This window comes from Mus caroli, chromosome X, assembly GCF_900094665.2.
Source record: "Mus caroli chromosome X, CAROLI_EIJ_v1.1, whole genome shotgun sequence".
NCBI lineage: Eukaryota > Metazoa > Chordata > Mammalia > Rodentia > Muridae > Mus > Mus caroli.
The window spans coordinates 106,932,382-106,942,709 of record NC_034589.1 but is presented as its reverse complement, the minus strand read 5'-3'; the positions used below and the strand labels follow the sequence as shown (position 1 = coordinate 106,942,709).

At 34.4% G+C, this 10,328-nt stretch overlaps 1 protein-coding gene across 3 annotated transcripts in view; it reads right to left on the bottom strand.

Moving 5' to 3' along the window:
* The window catches only part of Dach2 (dachshund family transcription factor 2), a 489,161-nt gene that overhangs the window by 64,646 nt on the left and 414,187 nt on the right, over nucleotides 1-10,328 (bottom strand). Inside the window, exon 10 of one of the 3 annotated variants that reach the window (XM_029473281.1) lies at nucleotides 4,291-4,380. The exons of the other annotated variants lie outside the window; for them this stretch is intronic. Within the exon in view, the coding sequence (XP_029329141.1) occupies nucleotides 4,291-4,380 (90 nt within the window). The remainder of the gene's footprint in view (nucleotides 1-4,290; nucleotides 4,381-10,328) is intronic. 3 annotated transcript variants of the gene reach the window in all.

Genomic DNA, 10,328 nt, shown 5'->3' with positions numbered 1-10,328 from the left:
TTGAAAATGTAAACGAGGAAAATACCTAATAAAAATAAATTAAAAAAAAAAGAAAGAATATGGAGAAAATTTCCATGACCTCAGTCTTGGCACTAATTTCTCAAATATAACATCAAAATTTTAAACAACCAAGTAAACATAAATGAAATTACCTGGTATTTACTCACTTATAAGTGGATATTAGCCAAAAATGTACAGAATACTAAAATACAATCCATAAAACTCAAGAAGGTAACAAGCAGAAGTGACAAAGTGAGAATGCTTCAATCCCACGTGGGAGGGAGAAGAAAGTAATCATGGGAGGCAGAGGGAGAGAGCGATTTAGATGGAAGAGGGGAGGGGGGGGAAGAGGAACATGAACAGGTATGGGTATGGAGAAGCAGGAGAGAACCCAGAAAAATTAATGGAAATATACAACCTTGGTGGGGTGTGGGAGGTAGGACCCTCTAGAAAGTACTTGAGACCTGGGAGACGAGACTCTCAAGACTTAACTCAAAGGGAGGGACCTTAGATGAAATGTCCAACAGTAGGGAGAGGGAACTCATAGTGTCAATCTACAGTAGAAAGTCAGGGAATCAAGTGGAGGGATGGGGCTGCCATCCCACAGTCAAAACTCTGACCCAGAATTGTCCCTATGTAAAAGAACCGCAAGGACAAAAACTGGAGAAGAGACTGAGGGATAGGAGGTCCAGTGACAGGTTGAAATTTGGGATCCATTTCAAGGGGAGGATCCAAGGCCTGACACTATTACTGATGATATGGTGTGTTTATAGACAGAAGACTAGCATGGCTGTCCTCTGAGAGGCTTTATCAGCAGTTGACTGAGACCTGCAGATGCTTATATCAATCCAATGGACTTTAGTCTGGGACCTTTGTGGTTGAATTAGGCAAAGACTGGAAGAAGGTGAGGAGGAGGTCAACTCCAGAGGAAGACCATCAGTGTCAACAAACCCAGACCCCTGAGATCTCTCAGACACTGAGCCAGCAACCAGGTAGCACACAAAAGCTGTCTGAGGCCCCGGACACATATACAGCAGAGGTCTGCCTGGTCTGGCCTCAGTAAGAGAAGATGAGTCTAACCCTTGAGAGACTTGAGGTCCCAGGATGTGGGGAGGCTGGGAGGGGATTGGGGACATCCTCTTGGAAACAGGAGAGGAGGAATGAGATGGGGAACTGTGGGAGGGCAGATCAGGAGGACAGTAATGACTGGATTGTAAAAAATAGAAGGAATATCATAATAAGAAAATAGCCAATCCCTCAAATGAGGGAGAGGGGGACCATCACACAGTCACAACTCTGACCCATAATTGTTCCTTTCTGAAAGAACTAAAGGGATGGAAATGGAGAGAAGCCTGAGGGAAAAAAAGGTCCAGTGACAGGCCCAAAGTAGGATCCAGCTCAAGGGGAGGTCCCAAGACCTGACACTATTACCAAGGCTATGGAGAGCTCACAAAAAGGGAACTAGCATGACCATACTCCAAAAGAACCAACAAGCAGCTGAAAGTGTCAGATGCAGTTATTTGCACCTAATCAGTGGACAAAAGCTGCTGAAACCTGTTGTTGAATTAGGAAGGGCTGAAAGAAGCTGAGAAGGGCGATCCTGTAGGAGGATCAGCAGTCTCAATTAATCTGGACCCCTGAGATCTCTCAAACACTGGACCACCAAACAGACAGCATATACCAGCTGATATGAGGCCTCCAACACACATACAGTAGAGGACTGCAGGGTTTGGGTTCAGTCAGAGAAGATGCAAGACCATCAAGAGACTATAGGACCCAGAGAGTTAAGAGGTTAGGTGGGGTGGGGGGTGGAGACATCACTGTGGAGACAGGGTGGAACAGTCAGATGGTGGATGGGCAGGCATGGGGGATAAAATATGGAGTGCAAAAAAATTAATTTAAAATATAAAAAAATAAAATAGCCAATCAACAGATTAATTAAATAGAATCTATTTTAAAACCTGATAAGGTTTTGTTTTCCATAATATATTAAGTAATACTTATAACACAATAGAAAAATTAAACAAAGCAAAAACTAGATTAAAAGACAAGAAACCAAATAGAAATTTCTACAGAGAAGATATAAATGACTAGTGGATATATAAAATTCTATTCTGTATCACTAAACAGTGAAATATAAAATGTGAGCATATCATACTTACTTGGATATTTATAATTAAAATAATAAATGTTGATAGTATTATGATTTGAATCTGGAATATGCCACACAGGTTCATGTTTTGAGTACTCAGTTCTCAGTGTCACAGTTTTGGGAGGTTATAGAACTTTTGGGACATTGGGCTTTTCTGGAAAATAGAAGCCTGTAAAGACAATCCCTTGGAAATTATAGTCACTTACAATTATGGTCCTATCCTATGTTTCCTAGTTGATTGACACTATGTCACTTGCTGCCACATAATCTGGCAGACAGTCAAAATCTTCTGTTTTTCTCAAATTCTCTTCCATTATGGCCTAAAATAAACTAAAATAAACCTCACTAAAGCTGTTACTGTCAGGTATTTTGGTAACGGTGAAAAAAAGTTACTGATACAGAAATTATGTAGGATTATCAAAAACTCTATACACTGCTGATAGGATTGTAAAATTATGGAGCCACTCTGAGGAATGAGTATTGGTGTTTCTCAAAATAAGAACCATAGAATCTAGTACTTCTACATGTAGGCAAAGGTTCAAAAGAATCAAAGATGATACTTGTGTACCAATGGTCATAGCTATTTATCCAAAATGGCCAAGACAAGGAAACTCTTGAAATATCTACCAATGGAAAATATATAAATAAAGTATAATGAACAACTATTTAAATTTCAATGAGTTTTAAATAATTAAAACACCCAGTCACATTCTATGACATGTATGAACTTGGAAGAAATGACATTTGAACTAAGTAAGCTACACACAGTGGGAAAGGATCTCATGCTACTTTCTTCGTGTGTATTTAAGGTATTTCTCAAACATATAGTATCAGAGAAATCAGCTGATTTCAGAAAACAGTTGTATAGGAAATCGGGAATTGCACTTTACTGCATATAAAACTTCAGTTACATAAAAACTACAAGTTCTAGAAAGCAGCTCTATACAATTGTGCAGTACAAATAGTAGTAATATTCGCAACCTAAAAATCGTTAGAAGAATATATCTTATTATTTTCTAACCATAAAATATAAAAATGGAGTTTACTTTAAGGTTTATCAATTAATCCTGCATGATAATAGATTAAACAGCCAAAGCCATAGAATCATATCCATTGAATCAAAAAAAAAAAAAAAAAAAAAAAAAAAAAAAAAAAAAAAAAAAAAAAAAAAAAAAAAAAAGAAAAGAAAAGAAAAGAAATTGACCAAAACTAATACACTTGAATTACATGAAGACAAGGCAAAGTAGATGAAGAAAGAAACTGCCAATCTTAGGAATAGAATCTATGAAAAACATTGTTCATAATTGCATAATTAAGCAGGGGATAATGAAAGATTCCTTTCAGAAAATTAGGAATAAGGCAAAGATGGTAAGGTCACCACTTCTCTTCATCTAGTGAAATCTCACTCACAGAGAGCAATTAAAAAACAGATATCAATAGACAGATAACATTTCTATATTGGTACATAAAATTATATATATATATATGTATATATACATATATATATATATATACATATATATACATATATATATATATATCATAAAGAAAAACAAGAAAATCATCAGGTAATCTATAGATGACCATTAGAGATTTAATGTTCCAAAAGATGAAGAAAACAAGATCAGTTTGAAAAAAATTGTATTTCTACACAGTAATAGTGAATAATCTGAAATTTAAATTAATAAAGCACTCCATTTACAATTGGCTAAGAATCAGTTCAGAATTGAGAATCAACTATAATCATGTCTAAAATATGTACTGAAATCCAGAAAATACTATTAAGAGGGTCTGAGATTCTAAAGAGACATCTTGCGTTCATGAAGCACAGTATGTAATATTAAGATGAAAAAACTCACCAAAACTATTTTCATTAATAAAATTACCCTTATTGAAATTCTAGTGGGCCTTTCAGCATAAATTGGTGTTGAGCATAAATTGGTGTTGAAACTGATTCTAGAATTCTCATAGAAATGTATAAGATCCAAGTTATCCAAAACAATTCTGGTTTAAAAATGGATTCACATTTTCCAATTACAAATCTTTGTATAAAGATACAGTGTTCAAGACATGATAAAACTAGTATAAGAATAGATATAGACCTTAGGATAAAATTCAGTCAAGAAATCAACCCTTACTTTGATGGTGAAGTGATTTTTTTGATAATGGTGCCAACTCAATCCAGTGAAGAAAAGTGTTCAACAAATGGTGCTGGGACAATTGGATATCTGTATGCAAAAGAATGAAATCAGTAGACTAGCCATCAGAAAATACAATAATTCAAAGAGGATCTTAAATCTAAGTGTGAGACTTAAAGTTATAACACTTAGAGAAAAGGGAGTGATATATATATATATTGGAATGGTTTTTTAAAAGAGAACTCTGATACTTCACAGAAGTAGTGATCTCTATCAGCTCATTTTTTTCATTAAATAATACTTTGAAAAAATAAAAAATAAAGTGAGATGAGATATTTTAAAATTACAGAAAAACTCAGAGCCTTATAACTAAAAATACTATGTAAATAACTTTAACATCTAAAACTTGAAATAAAACCATCCAAATTTAAAAATAAAAAAAAAAAAAACTTAAGTAAATCTCTCTCTAAAGATGTGCAGGAGTACCAAAAGTACAAGAAATGATACTCCAATCTTTATCAGGCATTCCAAGTCAAAACTCCAATAAGATAAGCTCAATACACCCAACTGTTATTAATAAAATTATAAGTAATAGGCAATATTAAGAGTTGACAAGAATGGCAAAAATTTAGTATTTGTGTAGATTTCTAATAAAACTGCCAAAATCCCCAATGTGGAAGTGTTTCAGGTAATTTTCTTGTTGAGTTACTATAAGACCCAATAATTCCATTCCTAGGGGTATGTATAAGATATGTTAAAGTTTAATTCAACACAAAAGTTCTACACGAATACTCAAGACAACATTACATGTAATAGCTAAGAAGTAATGGATAGAGAAGGAAATATGGTACATCCATGTAATAGATTATCATTCAGCCACTGCAAGTTTCAAAACAGCGTAACATTTATACAGTGGCATGAACAGTGTTGGCTGCTTTTAACCAAATTTATGCTGAAAATTTTGAACAAAAGACACATTATAATGATTAATAAGTAATTTCAAGTTGGCTAGAAAAGGCAATTCATAAATATACAATTCAGGCCAAGGTAGGTGCAGTTGACAAAGAAATTAGCATTATTGCAAAAATAAGTTACATAGTACCAGGAAACAGTATATGTTCTTTGATGTTATCTCATTAAGTGGGAAGCCATCATCTATCAAAAGGTCAAATGTTTAAAATTGTGAAATTTTTGAGAATAGAGCCTGCACAGAACAATATGGAACAGCATCCACAAAAATGTTTTCCTATGTTTACAAGGATAGAAAATAAGCTACTGTAGCTATGTCCCAAGGGAACCCAGCTATTGAAGTATGCCATGGTAAATCTTGGTATTGTATACTTGATATTTGGCTTAGGGACATGCGGAATCTAAAAATCACACACATGAGAAATATATACTGATATATTGAAGGAAAAATTGAGATGCTAGCCAATGTGTGGCTGTACCAAGCATGAAGGTAGGCTTGAGATGCTAGAACAAAAACAATCTGTCAAAAATCTGCAGAAAATGTGTTAATCCCACATAAGTGATATGCCAGAAAAGCTGTAGTTAGCATGTAGGTATTGCTACTCCAAAGTTTTTAGTCCTCGCATAATTCTATCACATGCTTGGGATACATTCATGAAGCTACAGGATTTAGTCATTGCATTATTTATTTGATCCAATACATCCATAATGATTTCTTATTTTTCAATTTTTTTTTTAATTTTGGGTTTTTTTGTTTGTTTGGTTGGTTTGGTTTGATTTGGTTTGGTTTGGTTTTTGTTTCCCACCATAAGTAAGTAAAGTAAATGGTACTACAAAAATATATCAAATAGAAAGAAAAAATATAGGATAAGGATAGAAATCAATGATATTTTATTCAGGGAAATATTTCAAAGGTGCTTCTATGAAAATAATCAAAAAATTTAAAAGCTTCTTCTATATTGACCAAAAAGAAAAAGAAAAACTCAAACAATATCATCCTCTAAACTTGATCACTACTAAAGGTTCTTGATCTACTAAGAGCAAGATGAGAATATTGGAAATCCTGACAACCACATCAATTCAAGGAGCTTGATGTAAATAGAGTAATTCTTTCAAAGTTACATGCTATTAAAGAGTTGTTACAGAGACAAAGTTTGGAGCTGAGACAAAAGGATGGACCATCTAGAGACTGCCATATCCAGGGATCCATCCCATAATCAGCTTCCAAACGCTGACACCATTGCATACACTAGCAAGATTTTGCTGAAAGGACCCAGATTGAGCTGTCTCTAGTGAGACTAAGCCGGGGCCTAGCAAACACAGAAGTGGATGCTCACAGTCAGCTATTGGATGGATCACAAGGCCCCCAATGAAGGAGCTAGAGAAATTACCCAAGGAGCTAAAGGGATCTGCAACCCTATAGGTGGAACAACAATATGAACTAACCAGTACCCTGGAGCTCTTGACTCTAGCTGCATATGTATCAAAAGATGGCCTAGTCGGCCATCACTGGAAAGAGAGGCCCATTGGACTTGAAAACTTTATATGCCCCAGTACAGGGGAACCCCTGGGCCAAAAAGTGGGAGTGGGTGGCCAAAAGGTGGGTGGGGGGAGGGTGGGGGGACTTTTGGGATAGCATTGGAAATGTAATTGAGGAAAATACCTAAAAAAAGTAAATGGATAAATAAATAAATAAATATTAAATGGTAGCTAGAATTACAGAGAAAAACAATTGGGGAGTGAGAAAATAGATAATTTGAGACATTCTAGAAAATTCCAGCTTTCTTAGAATTTCCACTATGTAATTATTTCTACCTATGTTTTATTACTTAGTTGAATGAAAACAGCAATAAAAATAAGAAAGGTAATTAAGATGTGAGCTGGATATGAACTTATTGGAATATAGATGGTCCTAAAAAACAAACAAAAAAAAAAGAGTTGTAAAATATGAAAATTTATCAGAATGCTTCTATAGTTAATAAAACATGAACTTTTGAAAAATGTCCCTAGATTAAATGTCTACACATACGCTGACATATGAGTGTCACTCATTCTATATTTATGCATACTTGCCATGCCAGTAATTGTTGTGATTCATAGGTACTGCAGCTGGGTACAACAATTTAGGACAATTTGCATAGTATTTTCTAGAATTATGAAAACTAGACCACAGGAGTCTTTCAGTCATATCCAGCTCAAGCTATTTGAGTCTTTTATTCTAAGTGGGTGCCATATTTAGAAAGAGGGTCCACCCTCAACCTGTAAAAGGCAGTAATGACTACAACAATATTGTCCATTGTTTTGAGAGTCATTTCTGATTACCCTAAACAACTCTTTGAATGGAGGTTCATCATGACTGCTACCAAAGATTTTGATAGTCTATGGTTCTTTTTAGGGGAACATTGATAGCTCATGTATCTTATTTTAATACACACCTGAACACACACACACACACACACACTTATATGTACACATACACACTTGTAGTATGTACAAGCTAGGTAAATATGAGATAACATAACTCTTTGTAGCTTTATCAAACAACCTTGGTGTTATTTGTTCACCATCCTTCTTTCTTCTTTGTGTGGACCTCCCTCTCTCCTCCCTACCATTCTGCTTCCCACTTCTTATCACTTTTATCATACTATTTCCATACCAAGCCTTCACCTTTGGCCCACCACTAGTCAAGGAAGTACAGGCAACAAATAACTGCTGGAAGGAGAAGTGCCCTCTCCCAGGGACAAGAGCCCTTATAAAAGTTGTCCAACACACAGTGGTCAGACTTGAAGCCAAATATACACAATATAAAATGGACTTATCAGGTTATATTTATATATTTGTGCATGCATAAATATATATTTGTGTGTGTGTATATATGTATATAATATAATGAAAGGAAAAGAATCTATGAACTTGGGAGTAGGAAAATATGTAAGTGATTCAACAGTCTCTGGTAGGATCTTGAGGGATTAAAGGAAGGGGAAATTAATAGAAATATATTTCAATTAAAACATATCATTAAAACTAAAATATAAGAAAACCATGGCTGAAAGATATCAGCTATATAATTCAAAAAATTAACAATTAATAAATGAAATATATGCATAAATAATTTCAATTTGTGTTTTTGAAATGCATCTATTTGTACTAAATACAAAAATTTATGGCATATAAGATAATACTGCAAGCCAACAACCCTACATTTTATAACTACAAAATTACAAATAAAATATTAGCAAACCATACATTAAGGAGGAACATAAATAATTTTGTAAATGATGCTATCACATTCTGTATTTTTGTTTTTAGTTCCATTCATTCACACATAAAATTCATAATTTCATTTTTTCTTTGTGTAATAGAATTTACCTGTGTAGACATACCACATTTTCATTATCAATTCTACCACAGATGATTCTATTTCTAGCTTTTGTGAATAGATTACCATGAATCTCTGAGTATCTCAGTAGTGTGAAATAAATTTCTTTGAGTATATCAGGTATTCAAAATTGATAGTGGTAGTTCTTTTTCTAGCTTCAAAAGGATTTCCATAGTGGCTATATCAAATGGCATATGAGGAACATAGACTTAAATATTTAATTTTATGTGTTCACTCTAAGGTCACTATAATGTCCAGATATATAGAAAGGGGTCATTTAGTAGATGACTGCCTCAAGGAAGTGGAATTATAGCAAAATATAGGTAAAATGAAATTAGTGAGAGGAAATACTAGGAGCTGAAAGTTTTAAGCATGGAGGGGGTGGGTGAATAACAAAGATGAAGGGGGTGTAGAAGTTTTCTAAAATGAAAGCAGTATGTAAAAGACATAGGGAAACCTACCATCTTAAAACCAAAGTTCGATAGCAATGTATATTTAAAATGAGTAAGACGATACCCTGTGTGGTTGGAAAAAATCTCCTCCTATAAATTATGGGTGAGTTATAGAAAATTTTAATTCTGGATACACATGACCTTATAAGTTGCTCAACAGAAAGGCCCTAGAGGCTCTCTGAACACTATGTGGTAAAGTCATTCCTCATGGTTGCTGAACAAAACAAAATAGAAAGTTTATGTTGCTTAGGATACTTCATATTTTTCTTGCATGATGTTAAGGTGGAACTTAACTGGGATTAAAGCTTCTTTCTGCTTTATGGTGCTGGAAACCTCTACTCAGATTGCTGGTGAGAAAAGACATCAACAACAATGCATTACCAGGAACCTTATGAACTGCAGTACCAACCAGCCACAGAAACATGCCCATTTATATTCAATAGTGAGATAGCTTTTATGAGAATAGCTATCTGTTCTGTGATTGGATTTAAGACTCATTTCAGAGATTGAGACTCTCTCTAGTACTGTAAATCTGCAAAAAAGAGCATGGTCAGAGAGATCATAGGTCCAAAGTAAGTATTTAATTCTGTTAGTTATGTAATCTGACATACCATTGAGCTGTTCCCTAAATATATGTTTGCCATGGATGAACACCACTTTGTACTTTAATCAGAGAACCCTTTCTTTCCAGTTAAATACAGTGAATAAAGCAAAATCCCACACAGTATATTATAAGCATAAAAGAAAGTAAGCACATACAAATCATAAGTCACAAAACATTCTCTCTTTGGTAGATATACCTAGTAAGGAAATCTCAGTAAACTAGCAGTTTATAAGCTCAATATATTTCCTTAACATGTTTTATCGTATAATAAAGAGTAAAAACCAGAGACACTGAAACTTATAGAGGAGAAAGTAGGGAAAAAACTCGAAGATATGTGTACAGGGGAAAAATTCCTGAATAGAACAGCAGTGGCTTGTGCTGTAATATCGAGAATCAATAAATGGGACCTCATAAAATTGCAAAGATTCTGCAAGGCAAAAGACACCGTCAATAAGACAAAAAGTCCACCAACAGATTGGGAAAGGATCTTTACCTATCCCAAATCGGATAGGGGACTAATATACAATATATATAAAGAACTCAAGAAGGTGGACTCCAGAAAATCAAATAACCCCATTAAAAAATGGGGCTCAGAGCTGAACTAAGAATTCTCACCTGAGAAATACCGAATGGC